We start from the raw sequence: 18,307 nt of genomic DNA, 5'->3' as shown, positions 1-18,307 counted from the left end.
ACGACTGCAGTTGTGCAAGTACAACACGAGTTCCGCCGTATGATGTTGCACATCCGCGGTTTCATTCCGTGACGCTGTCTCATATCTCACTAGCACATTCCGTAAACGCGCGTACCTATCAGTGAGGAAAGAGTGAGGAGGTTGCAGCTCCCCCCAAAGTTTTGGGAAAATCAAAAATTCTCTCAGTGTTCGGGTACGTACGTTTGCGTAAGACGAATTATGGCCATGTTGATCTGTGCGAACGTGTATTGGTGCAAAAGTTAAAAATGTTATTTATTCGCACAGTTCAACATAATATTATATCATTATGATTCGACAGAACTGAGGAGGTATCCTAGTCAAGCTTTCTCTACGCAAAGAATTATCAGTGCCCATTCTTCAAAGTGAATTCCCAGCCACACTGGTTTATTAAATTATTTACATATGTGATATTATTGTAAGTTGTGCGCGTGCGCTTATACCGATCGAAATAATAATATTATGACGTGACGTGACATTTTTTCGTGCTCGAATCGCGTTTCGTTATTATTGTTGCAGCGTACTCGTATATTGGATGTCGTCGCGGCAACGCGCTCGAAGAACAGCGCAGCGCAGTCGGTGGACGGCAGTGGTCCGTTCTGGGGTTTTCGACGGGGAAAATAAACCTGATAAGACAATATCATATAATATACATATATTATAGCAGCTTTTATCCGCGTATACTATAGGATATTAACACACAATCTCGTTCTAGACCCTCGGGAAATATGACGAATCCGCTTCGTAAAAAAAAATAAAAATCACAATTTTTTTCTTATCACCCGTTTTCCGGATCGAGTGTTATCATGTGAACGGGGCCGTGTAATGATATTGTTATTACAAACGACCGCCGACCGCCGCCGACCGTCGAAAGACACGTTTGATCATATTGTATCATATACAGGTATATAATTATATTGTGTTTAAATCGTTAATCGTTATCGGTGATTTTTATTATTTTTTTTTTTTTACAATATAAGCGGTCTACGTAGATTTACACGCGATTTACGTTGTTTATTTTTATTTTTATCTAAATGTGAGTGTATAAGCTGTGACCTCTGGGCCCAGACGTTTCCGTTCGTAACGTCGTCGGTTGTCATTGTATTTTGGTATATAAGTCATCGTTTAATCATTATCATTACACATTATAATTCTATTGTGCGTGCTTAAATTGAAATACAATAATGGATCGAACGGATTAATATTTACGAATGTAGCATTATAATCTTATTGTTGCAATTATACAAGAATTATATATTATGTGAATTATGCAAAAACCACAGACGATAATATATACTGTTATAGATACGAAAAAATATTATTGTTACGACAACACGAATAAATAATAATAATAATATTAATAATGATAATAGTGATTTTGATTTTGATTTTCATCGTTAACATGTATTATACTCATCTATATGTCTAATCTATATCGTGTATTTAATATGTTATTATATCTATATAATATGTTTACATATAATTTAGGGTGGCCGCACGTCCGTTCCTTATGTTTATATATACGATCCACCACCATCAGGCTCGTCGAATAGTTTTTATATTAAAATCGGGGCCGTGTTAATCTCTTGGATATTATTTTTTCACTTGTCGATAAAATTATACACAGTTTCATATGTTTATTATATAACATTATTTTGACAATCGTTGTGTTTTGTTGCGGTGCGAGACAAGGAATATTGTGATTTACTTTAAATCGTGTGCGTAAAAAAAACGCGGGCTGTGGTTCGAAAACAGACAGTAAATTCGTGTTCAGTACCCACCTGTATAATAATATCATAATGTTGTTTTCGTGAGTAAACGTGCCTATAATACTGTACAGTGCGTTACGGCGAAATCAATGTTTTATTGGAAAATTGCATTTTCCCCGACATATCACAAACACACAGATACAGTGGATGATAGATAAATTGATGGGGAATTTCGAGTGATTTGAAAATCGATATAAATTTGTTTGAATATAGCGAAGGGATATCATTTCATTTATGACACTATACAACGGCTATATAAATCACGATGACAGTGCATTCGTATAAATAGTTAATGTGTTCATAACGTTAACATAATTCGTGTTTGACGTTTGGCCACCCCGTACACCCGAAAACGTGCACAGACACACTCGCAAACACTTAAATATAATATTATATAAAACGTAAGTATGTAAGTTATATTATTATTATTATCATCATCGTCATCATCGTCATCATCGCAGCCCGACATGCGTTGTTGGCCTAAGAGTGACGCGAACGGATGATGGCGAAGACGGTGGTGAGGACGGGCAGAGACGACAGACACAGTGGCGCCGGCAGAGCAGAGGCCGCCGCCGCTGACTGGGTCGATTGCCAGAGCACGCGATCCGAATTTTGGGCCGCGTCCGGCGCCCTGTCCACGAGCGGCTGCTCCTTGCCCGGGCACGTGTCCTCGCTCAACGATCTGACGGCGATCAGTTGCGTGTCGTCGAACGGCATTGGCAATCCATCGGCCGCGCCCATTTCTCCGCTGCCGCCGACCGTTTTGTCCGCTTTGTCCGTGGCCGTCTCGGCGTCCACCTTGTTCGCGCCGTAGCCACCAACGCCGCCGCCGCTGTTGTAGCCGTTCTTCGGGCCTGTCACTTTCAAATCGGCCAAGTCAACGTCACCGTCGGCCGTGTCGTTCATCTGACACTGCGCGGTCGACAGCTCGCGTGCCACTTGTTCGTTGTTCGTTTCGATGGCCAGTCGGTTCATCCACAGCAGGCTGCAGTCGCATTCGAACTTGTTACCTGTGAGACACAAGACAGACGAAAACATGAGAAATTAGCAAAGTATTTTTTTTTGAAAAAAAAAACAATTACATTTATAATTGTTTTTTAACATTTTTTTAAGTATACATATATATAAATGTATATAGTGTCGTGATTAATAGTATATCTGGAAAAATTAATAACACATACTCGTGAGTACTAAAATTTTTTTTATTCTTAGAAAAGCAGGTCGCCACTCGAAATTATCGAGTTATTTATCAAAAAATAATTCAATAAGATTGATAAAAATGTTTTTTTATCTAACAATATTGAACTTATTTCATTTTTGACTATAGTTGTCAAATAACATGGGTAAATGCGAAAAAATGTTAAATACAGCAAATGCTTTATATATCAAAAATAATTATTTGTAATTTAAAACGTATATTTAATCTAATCAATATTCAAACAAAATAGCTAAACAACCTTTTGTGTCTTTATTTTTCATTCACTTTTAATAATTTTCACTTTTTATTTTTTAATTTACTATTACACGACGATCAATAATAACTTAAAAAAAACATTGATTAGATATCTAGAAATGCTAATTTTTAATTTGACCTTATAGTAAAGTTGCATTAGTGGTGCAGAGACTGCAAACGATCCTAAGAGAACCATTATCAAAGTTACCTACCAAAACTATATGAAAAATTGTGGAGCTGAAACCGATATATATGGTAGAATTTGTATTTATTTATAGAATATAAATGTGTGTACTAAATATATTTTTCGATATTGTTGACAAACGTGAGTTTATATTTTAGATTTGTTGAGCTGTATAAATTAATTTTGAAACTTCTATAAAAAATTACACGTGTATCATATATATATACATACATTATGTCTTAAGTGGAGTGAGTGGAGTATTAGTTTAACAATTTTTAATGGTACTTTTTGAGGTCAGTACTTTTGATCAAAAAGTTTAATGCAGTCCATTCATGGAATGAAAATGGAATACTGATTGTATTTTATAAAAGATACATTTTTTTTTTTTTGTATATATAAATGGATATGTCTGAAAAATCTGTAAAAATTCAACGATGATATACGATATATATTAAATAAGTGGTGTATAAATGAGATATAATTTTTATTTTGATCAAATGTTCTTTCAGTTAAACCGAAATTCGTTTAAGCAAAATCGTTTTGAAACTTAAAAACATGTTGTCTAGTAACTATTTATTAATTATTAAAATAACAAAAAAAATTAATTAAACCGTTGAGCGGTTGTATCCGTGTAACAGTTATATCTCCTCCACTCATAGTGCCTATGGCATGCAGATTTACGTTGGGTTAGGTCGGGTTATCGTCGCACGTATATTGCATATATTTTTGTACCAACATTATATTATACGGTATTATTATTATGGCCATAATGATGGGGGCGGCGTCTAACGTGAATGTATATCTTATTCCGATACCCATAATTCGATAAATCTAAATTTTAACGACACAATAAAATACTTCGATAACGTTAAGGAGACGGTGTATGCATATAGATACTATAATGATATGCGTACATGTAATGCGTATGCACACCGCGAATAGTATAATATTATATTGTTATAATGCGAGCACGTTACAGTTTGTTAAATAATAAAATGTCAAAAACTTTCGAATTCGGTGCGAATGAAGATTTTGGAAATGCACGCTTTTTGGAAACTATCAAAATGCAAAAAGAGAAGCGTTCTTGGAATTTTATCATTGCGTACTTTCAAGATGAAATAAAAATGATATAAAAAAATAATAAAAAAAATTGTATTATTTATGTACAAGTATCAGTAAGCTACACGTAATGTAAGTGTTAGATCTTGTAGATTTTATTCACATAGTAAAATTTAATTTTCTAGATAACTGCAGTGATCAAAATGTATAATAATATGGTAATTTATAATTTATTACACTATGGAAGTATGCTCGAACGTTATTTGTACATTTTATTTTATTTTGTTTAATTAATTATTATAAACCTATATTATGGTTGTTTTTTTCGACGGATTATTATGTTATGATTAGATAACTACGTCGATAGTATTGAAAAACTATGATTAAAAATGCAGACACTAAGTATAGTTTGTTCTTTTATCTTAAGGACATCATATTATACTAATAGCAATTTAAAAACCATTTAAATATAAATATAATAATAATTAGATAAAGTATAACAATTCATTTCTTCCTTAAATAAAAATTTGGTTAAGTGGGCTAAATAAAAAATAAAAATAATGATGTTTATAGGAGGATTAAAAACATTTTAAAAATAGAAATTACCTTATATTAATGTTCCTGCCTATTTCGATTTTTTTTTAATTGGATTATTATTCAATTGCAAATATATTATTAAAACACGGAGAGTATAATATTAAAAAACGATTAATGAAAACTCCCGAAGAATTAAGTACGAATTGTGCAGTAATCAAAAATATAACATTATACCTGAAGTATAGGATTTATAACTTTGATTTTCAAAAGTGTAAAACATTAAATGTGTTATTGAGAGGAAAATTAATATAAAAATGAAATATTTCAAATCTTTGCATCAGTTATTAGTTAAAAATATTATTATACTTATACGCAGTAATTAGGAGCGGAAAATGAAAATTCCAATCTCCTGCGCATAGTAGAATGGCTTAACGACGAGAAAAACCCCAGTATTATCATATATATATATATTGTCCTAATAAAAATTTTCTGAATTCCATACAATATAATAATTTATAAATTAGGAATATTTTATCTCCTACTGTATAGTCGTTTTTCTCTTTATAATTGACATCTCAACAACAACGGATTATAAAATAAAAAATTGATAAACGACGTCATCACGGAATTATAATTTACAACATGATATTTTTAACATTGGAAATTGACGTTAATTAAAAATCATAACATTTTCTGATTTTAAAAATATAGTAGTATTAATTAACATAATATAACTGCAGTTGAGTGTATTTTCACTTGGTTTCTACAACTAAACTCTAATGTATAAAAAGCTCGCGTTTCTAAAAAAAAATTGCTTGTTCACTCATCCGTTATTCAATATTTACAAATCAAAGTTTTTCCAAATAATTCTTATAATTAATTTTAACTAAGACAGTGATTTTATCGACAGTCTTAGAGTTTGGTAAATAAATAACACAAAATTCTTAGCTGCATCGATTGGCGCTTAAAATAGTCTAATAAAGTTATAAATATTTTAAAATAAATTAATACTTATAAATGTCAACTGTTAAAAAAATTTCTAAACACTTTGTATTAATTAATGCATATTTCATATGGTTATAATTTATTGCAATTCCGTGAAAATAATTGCAATGCATCGAGATGGACTAAAATATAAATAATCCAATTACGCCGTTACAATTATATAAACTGTATGCGTTCGCCTGGACACTGCCAACTGACAATTTTCATAAATTTACACCTAAATTTCAATTGTCGTGTTCTGTAAATACGATGTACACATACACTATATATTAAAATAATAAATAGTCTAGAAAACGAAAGCAAAAACGAAATATGAAAGCCGATCAACCCGAATGAACATCCGATTGATACCATACGAAAACGAGTAATACAATTTTTCTATAGGATTTCGTTCTAACGGGCATAGTAGTGGGACCCAAGTTAGGCAGTGGTAAAAACCAATAGTGCGGTCAACAATAATGTGTAGATAGAACAAAACAATCGTGTATTTTTTTTTTTTTTTTAAATACGTTTATAGTTTCACGTTGTTTAGTGTTACATCCTACAGTCTAGTTAAAAATATTCGAGAACAGATACATTGGGGTGGTTCTTATTTATATAGGTGAAATATTTTATTTTAAACAATTAACACAGTACCTTCTTAATTTGTCGAGTAACACGAGAAAGTAATTTGAGTGAAATTTGAAGACCTCATTCAATCCCTTCTGGTTTTATAAATCGACTGAACCACATTTAATCAAAAATTTCATATTTTACATTAATTGTGTAGAGAATCTTACACCAATCATTTAAGGTATAACATTCAATTGCACATCTGTTTTTTTTGTTGGCTCATCAACTTATCTACCTTATAGGCTATATATATATATATATATATATATATATATATATAAATATATATAACGGCTTCATTAAAAAAATATAAATTATTATTATGTAATTTATAAAACTATATGAGTATTATAAATTTTAAATATTTATATTTTTTATTGAATATGATTAAACTGAAAATTAAGATAACCTATAGAAACTAAATAGGAAAAATATTTGAAAATATAATTTAATTTTGATTAAAATAAAATTTAATTATTTAAAATACTTTGTTCGAGTACTTTTTTCAAAACTATTCGAATAATAATTTTACGCTAGTATTTTACAAGACTGATAACATTATACTATAGAACAATACAATTATAAATACTTATATTGTCGATCTTAAAAATAATTTCTATACCGACTCGCTCTCTTCGCCCACGAAGCAGTATCAAACAATGGGTATTACGGTTAATGGAAAAATCTTTAGAAATAAGGTTTACAGAGGTTTTTAAAACAAAACGGGTAAGAATAATACAACAGTTTTACAAACGATGACGGACGTTCACTCTGTATAATGTTATTATTATTAAAATGCACTCAGCTCTATCGTATAAAAATTATTAAAAACTTTCCAGAACTTTACCGCCAGACGTTTGTGTATTGCGATGGAATACATATATTTATAATATATATATATATATATATATAGTGATTCCAGACCATTGTCAAATACCAATTTCATTTGGTGCGTCGTCAATCCGATTAAACTTATGCGAGTTCTCCACCGCACGCGGTTTCTTTGTGTACACCACACATAGTATTCATCAGTAATTAATTTAGAGTTGTCGACAAAGCACCCACAGGCTGTTCGTGATTTGGTATCATACGCGACGTCTTTCGCATGACGATCTCCCTCGGCTGTGAATATTTTTGTTTTGTACACATAAAATTATATTATGTGAACGAATCCTTTGTGCTATACGTATTTCTAGCTATATATGTATATGTTTACCTACATAGTATACATGTATACGTTAGTGCATGTCCGTTTGATGGCAAAACGGTCGGATCGAAATCATTTGCATTTTTATGGAATTTTTGACGGGGCGCTGGAAAACCGCGAGACACGAACAAAACGATGACATTTTATGTTTTTATACGTATTGCGTATATATTATTATAAACGAATTGCAGCGATCTGCGGGCTTTATAATATTATCTCGTTGCACTCTATCACTTAGTATCATCAAAATAATAATAACCGTACGAAACAATTCCTATATATACTACCTACTGATATCATATATACACATAACGCACGTAACATAACAATAACATATTGCAGTGGGTTTGTAATACTACGCCGTTAAAAATCAACAAACTACAGTGGTATTTCGATCCATCATCACGGTTATTGGAAAAACTGTTGGGATATCCTACATATTGTATATGATATAATATTACGGACAAACGTAAATCTCCCAGTTCTCCCGTCGAGTCGAGTGGGCCCTTACGTCGATAGGCCATCATAGATGCGTAAGTATACATATATGTATCTACTTCAAAATACTGCACGAAGTCCGTGCGATTTAATATTCTGAATAATTTTAATGTATATTTAAGTTACCTATTTCATACTGTCTACACTAAATCGTTTTTATGTGATACCAAGAAACGACGAATAAATATTATACTATCACACATACGCTTTTATGCACTTGTAGTGGAGCGTATTCAATTTGTATGCTTTTGGATCCTTTTAAAAAATGTACAAAGTCCGTTTTTTTATTAAAATTGTCATCACAAAAATAGGTATATTTGTTTTCTACGAAATTAAATCGATTTTAATTTCAATGATAGTCATATTCGTTGTATTATAATCATAATCGGGCGTTTACGATACTCCAAGTATTTTAGGATACTATATTAGGATTAGGTATTTAGGTGCAGTGGTGTATTCGGGCCTGAGGATTATGTGTGGGCAATATGCTCGAGCCCCCGAAACGTACACGCTGTGTTCATTTTGATTAGCAGGACAAAATTCGGAATGAGAATTATAGACGTGTCGTGGTAGTTAACCTCCTAAAGAGATTATGCAATGAAACAAACTCCGTGGCTTAATGTCTACCTGCACACGCCGCGCACACTTACACCAGGTAATTATTATCATTATGGCCCGCTAGACATCATATATACGTATATGTATTTATAAATAATATTTTTACATTTTCTTCTAACTCGTCTCTAAATAATATCAGCGTCTTTAAGATTTTTAAAAATATAATTGTTTATTGATGATGGCTCTTATAAAGTTCCATAATTTACATTTAGCTCACATAATTTAACAATATCATTGGTAAAATAAAAATATATGTTTTTGGTATGGTTAGGAAATCCACGTTTAGCGCTCAATTTAGTAGATAAGACTGTCCGTATGACCGTATCCCCTTACATTGCTGTCATTCTATTAAGATACTGACACATTGTGTTAGTGTGTTATCGTGTAGTGTATACATCAATCATTCGTACACTTTGTACATATAATTTCAAAGTTTTAGTACGACTTAAGTTGACTTGGGTTTGATGGGCAAGGGATAGACTTGCAAATCTTGTAAATAACATACACAATATTAATGAAGGTTATGAGTCGATGTGCCCAACTAAGTATACCTACTCGTACATAAATATTTCGTTTTACTAACAGTATGAAATTGGAATACTGAGTTTGAATTTAAAAGTTATGGAAATCACACGGAAAGCTTAAGTGAAAAATGAAATGGAGTTATTATTTCCTATGACGATCATCCTCGGAAATATTTTATGTTTCCGTTTGATTTCACGTATACTCAATACATGAAAAAATTATGACTTTTATTCTGAATTTAAACAAAATAATATTATTGACGTAACGCAATTAATCGAATTATTTACTGAGTAATAATAATTGTTTTTGACCAACTGCGTGTCCCCGAGTTCGTATTATGTTATTTTATTTAAAACGTCATCAATCGAACGCGTGCAACACATTTCAGTCGTCGGCAATGTTGTACAACTACACATATATGATATTTTGTCGTATATATATATATATATATATATATTATGTACGGCCTAAATGCGCAATTCGACGCGCGTGTCCAATAATAATGTCATTCGTACAGGTAATGATATGTGCGTAGGGTGGTCGTTGTAATGTCAGATGTGACATTAATGGCGAGGATCACGGGTAAATACAGTATTCTGTCGCGGAATCCCCGCCAATTTAGTCACACGAAATTCGAACGACCCACTGACTCCACCGCACCCCCCCCCCCCCTCATCCTCATCCGACCGAAAGCCACTGTACGTATGTGTGCGCGCATTCGTATTATTGACTGCTGCTGCTGCGGCCGAAAATAATAATATTCGAACGGAATAATAGTAGTGGCACGCGTGTTTGACATTAACATTTCAATATGTGTCGTTAGACGTGACGCGAGCATTATTGGCTACTTTTGTCACGTAGGTCGTATAATAATAATAATAATAAAAGGAATTTCGCCAAAAAAAAAAAAAAAAAAAACATACACACACGCGTGACGCGTAGTCGAATAGTTATAAAGTCTCGCGGCGGTCGCATCCATTCCGCACGGTTGACGTACAGTGATAATACGCGCCCTGTTTAATACCTATCGGCTATACTGTATACGCACAAAAACGTGCCGCAGCGTGTTATTACACACTAACGCAGTGTACTTTGGGCAAGTTTTCTAATTTCCGGCCGACGTTCGCGTCGTATACAACAACGACTCGGGGCACGGTCTCGGTCGGTCCGACGGTGTATATACGTATACGAATTTAATAATCCGGGGAGAGCTTTTAACAATTATAAGATATATATATATATATATACAGAGGAAATTATTTAAGTACGATAAAATATTATGTATGGCTAATATAAAAATGTATTTCAAGTATATTTAAAAGTTGTGTAATATCAGCAGTTTTTATCATTTTATTTATACGCATAAAATCGAGGCATAAAAAATTACTTTTTATGAAATGTACATATTTTTTTCAAATACGCATTCATATGCACTATAAACTTTTTATATCCCTTCTTTGTTAAATAAATCTTCGATATTTGTTTACTAGCGTCGAATTCCCGTTTATACTCTATCAAAAAAAAAAAAAAAATAAGTGCACTTTCGAACTTAAGTTACAAGTATTTGAGGCTTAGATAACGAAGTAGTGGACCAACATTTCGTACGGTACTCGTGTGCCTCTTAATTTTACTCATCTAAACTTTAATAAGATTGTACATATAAATTCGCAACGTGTTGTCGTTAAAACACATGTTATTGTTTGTTATTAAATATTAAAATTTAACTTCATTCAAGCGCAATTTCGTGTATGGTTATTTGTTCATATCATACCTTAATTGTTGTAACTTAAAATAATAGGTAGGTGCCCACAAATCACAATACATATTATTTGTGTGAGAGGGCTGCTAGGGGTGTCAACATTTTAGATTATATAAGTTGAAAGTTAAATAGAAATATATTATACTAATTTAAGATTGTTTATAATTTGATCGGTAAGAGTATTATGCTCATCGGGGTTTGAAATATTCAAATGAGAAAAGAATATTGATAAAAACTATCTTATATTTGTAGTGTTAGTTTTATAACTATAGTCTATAAGTATTTGATTCAAAACAGATTTAAATATTTGTTGTACGGTTTCAATCAATAATTATCATTTTAAATTTGAAGAAAATATGTTAAAGACGTTTTGAAGAATCTCTAATTGGTATTATGGCTGAGAGTGTTGTAAACAAGTTTTTTGATTTTAAACTATTTCGTACTAGGTTAAAAAACTAAAAATTATACCAAATAAATACTTTTTCTACACATTTTTGTGGAGTATAATATTATGGCATTATGTAATATGGATAACGTCAATATTGTCACTCGCGTTTACGTTTAAATGAAAATGTATGTAGGAATTTAATGTTTTAATCAATCAAGAATATTTCATTACAGTCAAATATTTGATAAATTGAAAAAAAGTTATAAAAATATTACAACGTCAACTATGAAGTAACAAATTTAAAACATAGTTGCGCGTATTTAAGAAATGTTCATTAGCAATGAATACATTATCAATTTTTTAATAATAAAAGTGATGGGTGTTGTTAAGCGATAGTGACTTATTATAGCGTATAGTAAGGTGATGGATCATTGAAAAGTACAAAATTCAACAGCGCCGTTGATTTAACTTTCCACTGTCAAGAAAGTTTTTAATATTTGGCGAATGACAGAAATGTATAATTGTCGGAACGAAATGTTATTTTAAAAATTGTAAATGTAAAACAGGCACAGCGTTTATATAAGCACCCACAAATTTATATATTTTCTATTCACTGATATATACACTATAGTGTTTGTGTGTTTTTCTAACCAGTGTCTAATCTTCTAGTGTAGTCTATGTTAGTCGCGCATCTGAATATTGTAGTCGTTCAGATAAACAACATTTTTTCCCAACTCATTATTTTGTTTAAACTATTATCGTGTCCAACTGTTAATTTTTTATTCCGGTATTTATTTTTTGTAAAATTAAAAAAAAAAAAATGATATTTTGATAAAATAACGTGTATAACATTTATTGCTATCGTGGTATCTCCTAGTGTTGCATGTTTCCCTGTCGCGACATCGATATTTGTTCATTATCGTACGCGTGTACATATGATATGCAATTATATTTCACTTATACGGTATTATATTATTATTATATATTTTTTGTATTTATAATTCGTTTAATACGCGATACTATATTATTATTATACACACGACGTCTGAGTACGTGAGTTGTTATATGACGTATTCATAAACGCCAACGCGAGGGCGTTTATATAATATTACTTTTATGCATTCGAACTGCGCGGACTGCGTCGAACTGTATACGCCAACGATATATTATAATAAGCGAACAAATAATGAAAAAATCGCATCACTTACGTCCTACACGCTTTCAAAGTACAATGTCGGCGCACTACTCGCGCGCACTGCAGGTATTATACCTATATCTATATGTGTCTATACAAATACAAGTTTGAAGTTAAACAAGTATGTCCGTCGTGTTCGGATCGTAAGTATATATATATATATACACGCGCGCCCATAATACCTACGTAGTGCGTTGTGATATATAAATTCGTGTGCGACGTACACTGTGCGTACAACAGCAGCAGCTGTCGTTGTCCTCGCCGTATTATAATGGCGTATATATACACACGACGGCTACATCGTAGGTACCTCACACGTCTAAACGCGTATGGAACTGTGCGAGAAACTTTTTCCAATTCCGCGGAAAATCGCGTCCAATTATCGTTTATAAACCGATTTCAATGGGTTTGCGAATGTTATAAGGTATACTCCGAGTGTATATCGCGTACAGAATTTGACGGCAAAAGTTTAACTCGCGTGAGTCTCATCGTTACGTATATTATTATGCGTTACGCTGCGACTTTTGTTATTTTATCGGACTCGTTCGGACGATCACTTTTTCTTTATTATACATATTATATACCATTATTATACTCTCGGCACGGTTAAAACTCTTAGAATATATGAGCTTTTGAAAATAGAAATTGCCCAAAGTTACACGTCAATTTACCTTTTTCAGACGCAATTTTTCGATCATCTCAATCTCACACTTAGGAACGATATCATTTTTGGAAAATCGTCAGTATAAAATACAGTGTCCATATAATAAGCGGCGACTAATACGTAGTTTTTCTATTCACAGTTAACATAATATTGAAAATTAAATGTTTTTATCTATTTGTAGCACTTTTTTCGTTAAATCTAATAAGTCTTAAACGGTTATAAATTTATAAACAATATTATGTAATTTATTATTTTTTTTTTTAAATTCTTTGTAAGTACTTCAGCATCAATGATTATAGGCCTACTTCTTCTTGAGTATAAATATAAGGTATAAAATCTTCAGTTTAATGACAATATTTACTATAATTGATGAATTAATTCGATTTCGAAAAAAATGTGTACTCTACTTTTTGTAATTTCTTTATTCAGTTTTTGTCGCAGCGCTGATGGATTATTGAAGATTTTTTGCGCTTCAGTGTATTCACGGCAGTTGGTCGTTGTATATAATTTAATACTGTTCGATTATTATTGAAATGTAAACAACGACGAATATACATTTCTTCGGATTACCGTCGTCGTTATAAGTTAAAGTAATTTGATTTTTTACTTGTGCGCAATCAATTATAATATAAAGATATAAATCGGTAAGAGAAAAACTTGCGCTGCAGGTCACGCGTCAAACGTTAAACGACCGCAGCAACGTAGTAGTTGTTGTTTTTGTTTACGTTAAATTATTATTCTTTTCGTCCCGCGAGCTATATCATTATATTATATAAACACAGGTATAGGTAAATTTCTTCCGTACATTTGTAGCATTACATTATTTTTTTGTTTTCATATAAACGTATGAAATAAATTATTATAAATTATTTCATCCGATATAATAATAATATATCAGTGCGAATCGACGACGTTTTTATTCGATTCGATCGCATTACGTGCTGCTACAGGTATATATATATTATAAAAACGTCGACGCGTAATAATCGCGGATTTCCAACGAGTAACCCATTTACCGCATGATTCTATAGTCGTAATATATATATATATTTATTTATTACGCGAGATCGTTTGTGTGTGTGTGTGTACGTTCGGGAGTTCACCCTTTAACCATTTCACACGAACTGTGGGGGAGAGGGATGAATGTGATAATAAACAACAAGTGGCGATGGCCCTGTACGCCCTGTATGGTATATTATATTATTATATATAATATAGTATATATACAGTTCATTCTCGTGGTCACAGTCAATATATAATATAAGGTCGAGAGCGTGTGTATATTTTATTATATATTGGTATATGATATATATTTTTCAAGCGTAAAAAAACTAAATGTTTCCAAAACCACTCTTGAAAAAAATTCCGTATACATTGGATTTACTTTCCGTAGCTCGAATTTTATTGGTGGCCCCACGTGATGGTCATTGGATCGGATATACACACGTTTATTACTGACAAACACGAGATACTTCGGTTTTTCATCGTTTCAATAAAAGAAATAACAGTTAGAGTTTCTGAATGAAAATCCGTGATGTGACTTAGTATAGACAATATCGAAACTGCGTACATTTAATATGTACTGTACATCATATATAAAGATATAAGATTACTCCAGTAATACCACAGGGTTTATGGTACCGGTATGTCATAATATTACATATGAATATCGAAAATATGTTACTGCTACACAAATTTAGTGTGTCACTTGAAATAATATAATATATGAATATGACGTGTGTTTGTATGTTTATATAGGTACTCGCCGTTTATCGGTTGGTTATCCCTGTCAGGGTTGTTGATAAATTGGTTTTGATTCAGGTAATAAAGGTTTATTTATTTTGACAATTTTCATAGGATTTTACTAACTGTGTATTTTATACGTATATAATAGCGAAGAATTTTGTTTTCGATAACAATATTTTTATTCACTTAATTAAAATGCTTACACAATAGCATATCACATAATTTTTTTAATTATCAAAATGTTCATTTGATGCTCCTTGACATTGTGAATTCTAAATTACGAATATTTATATAATATTAATTATAATTTTTTATTTAATAATAATATTCTGAAAATTTTCATATACCGGGACACCAATTTATATTAATATCGGATATATTAAACCAATATAATTTAATATTTGTAATAAAATGGTCAACATAGTTTTACATACAAAATATAATTAGCCCCACGAGTAATAATTTAATAATTAGTGCAGTGTATCAAATGAAAAAATAATGATTATAGATAAACTTTAAAAAAAAAAAGTAATAATTTATTGTTTTTTTTCATACTATGTCATAGTATTAAATGCTATATGCGTGTCGTAAGTAGTAATCGTCACTCGAATGCAACAACGACACGCACGTGGCTCATGTTCGATATTATATTATGTTGAAATCGGTCACAATAATAATACGATGCAATAAGTTTAAAGAAGTGCGTTTGAATAATGTATTTTAAGTTTAATATACTTATATAAGTAGCGTAACTATAAATTATTGGCCCCAATAAAAATTTAGATTAGAGCCTCATGTATAATTAACCTATTTTTTGCATTTGAAACTCACCAATTTTTAAATAATTCACAAGCATAAAAGGTAAAATAAAAGGTAGAATAAAAGAGGAAGACCCATACGATTTGTATGAAATTTAACAGTTATATAGACAATTATTTTTTCCTCGTGAATGGTAGTTGTAATAATAAATATTGTTAATTAAAAAATAATTTCTACATTAAAAAAATTTTTCTAATGAAAACATATTCAAATTATTTTAAAAATTAATTTCAAAAATATACAATTAAAACAATTATACAAACTTGACCTCACCGTGATATATATTATAAAATAAGAGTTGATGATATTTATTATACTTCCATTTAGTATTAAGTAATAACAAATTACAAAAAATGCTCATTCGTCCAAATATTTTAGTTAATAATTTGTTTTAATTACAATCAACAATTTAAAGCACAAATTAATAATTATTGTACTGACAGTATATAAATTATTGTAAAATTCATAAAATTAGTTTTTTTTTCTGCCAATTTCAAATCCACTTGTTTACAATTAAGGTAAAGCGATAAGTACTTTTTTTTAAAGCTATTTTTGCGCTTTGTACAGTGAATGATGAACATAACTATCGATAGTTTTCATTTCACACAACTAAAGTTATTTCCATACGGCTTTCAGATAAATATAACATTATGGGTATTGTCATAATATTGTGTACGCACTACGAGGTATTATAGTAGGTATTGCATCGAGTGGATTAAACATTAAAAATTTAAAAATTCTATATTTATTAATGTTAAATAGTATAAATCTAAATTTTCAAATGTCCCGGTACAATGTACACACATTATGCTATCACCCTTTAGTTATTATACTGACCTGTGTATTTTATACGTAAAATAGGTACAACCGAACGTTCAAGGAGAACGGTTGCAATGATAAATTAATCCGTAAGACAAGTATTATGCATATATATATATATAGAACCCCTTTCGTGTTTACATTTCACCGTTCGTTCGATTATGTGCACGTCGCGCGATAAACCACGTGCAGCGCACAGTGTAATTACGAGACTTAACCGATCGATTCCCCTAGGCTGCTGATGCATGATTTTCATACGTGCATACATTTTTTAATTTTATCTTTATTCACGACACACGTCATGTGCGCTGAGTAGTAGGGCGGTGTATTTGACGAGGATAATGTCAAAATAAATCATTCGATCGAATCAGACGAGAAAAATCGGGCTCGACGTGTCGAACCTCATCGGTATACAAAGGGTGGCGGCAGCGCGACCATTGCATAATACGTAATATATTATACACACTAAATACCGTACACAACGCAAATCGATTGCGAACGTGCGGGGTCGGATCAATGAGAAGTTCATGTGTTTGTGAAAAGGATCGAGAAGAAAACGAGGGCGGAGGTCGTTGTCGGTGTCGCACCTCATCTACGTAATAGCACTAAGAAGAAAACATCAAACGGTCGTTGTGGGTGGGAATTGCAGGGTTGTCGGTCTCCCCTAATATATATAATAGCATATAGAAATACCAAGCGGCGGTATATCGGCTGCAGGAGACGAAAAACAAACACGATGGAGCGGCGACTGAGTCATTGCGATCGCTAAACGAAAACAAATGTATGTATAGGACGGTGAGATCGCGTTCGCTTGCAGGTCCCTGGGGATGATGAGCGAGGAGGGTTGACGACAAAATGGGGTCGAGTTTAGGTTTTTTTCTCGTTTATTTAATTTGGGTTTTTTCCCGGTATACCGGGGAAATATATCCGGGATCAAAGACGCACGCACAAAGTGTGTATTATATATCGGAATACACTACACAGCAATAAGAGAGACACGATACTGATAAATACGATACAGACTGTGCGATGTTAATATGCTCGGTTAATTTAAGCCCATTATCGTGATATATTTTTTCTCGAAGTCGTATCATTCGACACGAGGTGATGGTCTTCTGCAGCATTCGTCGATCGTTATCCCTCTATAAGCTGCAGTGTGTTTCAAAGATTCGTGTTTTATATTATGCGGAAATAGCGAATTGTGCAAAGGGGTGCGGGCAGCAGAGTGGAGTGGGAGGACAAAGAGCATGAGCGCGCGCGCGTGTGTGTGTGGGCGTGTGATTAGCATGGGACGAGGGACGATAATATTATTATACATGATTGAATATCGCGGAGTCCTAGAGCGCGAAACAAAAGACAGATTCCGTGTGACTCTCCGGCCTATCATAATTATTATAATATATGTCTCACCGGGGTGGCAGAGATCCGGATG

General features: G+C 32.1%; 1 protein-coding gene across 2 annotated transcripts in view; it reads right to left on the bottom strand.

Moving 5' to 3' along the window:
• Positions 1–975: 975 nt before the first annotated feature.
• LOC113548206 (connectin-like) overlaps positions 976–18,307 on the bottom strand; it is a 220,300-nt gene continuing 202,968 nt past the window's right edge. For both annotated transcript variants that reach the window (XM_026948961.1, XM_026948960.1), the window contains one exon: positions 976–2,797. In XM_026948961.1, the coding sequence (XP_026804762.1) occupies positions 2,268–2,797 (530 nt within the window). In that variant the 3' untranslated portion in view covers positions 976–2,267. The remainder of the gene's footprint in view (positions 2,798–18,307) is intronic.

The sequence above is a fragment of the Rhopalosiphum maidis genome, chromosome 1 (assembly GCF_003676215.2).
Source record: "Rhopalosiphum maidis isolate BTI-1 chromosome 1, ASM367621v3, whole genome shotgun sequence".
NCBI lineage: Eukaryota > Metazoa > Arthropoda > Insecta > Hemiptera > Aphididae > Rhopalosiphum > Rhopalosiphum maidis.
Note: the sequence above shows the minus strand (reverse complement) of the source record. Positions and strands in the feature narration are given on the sequence as shown.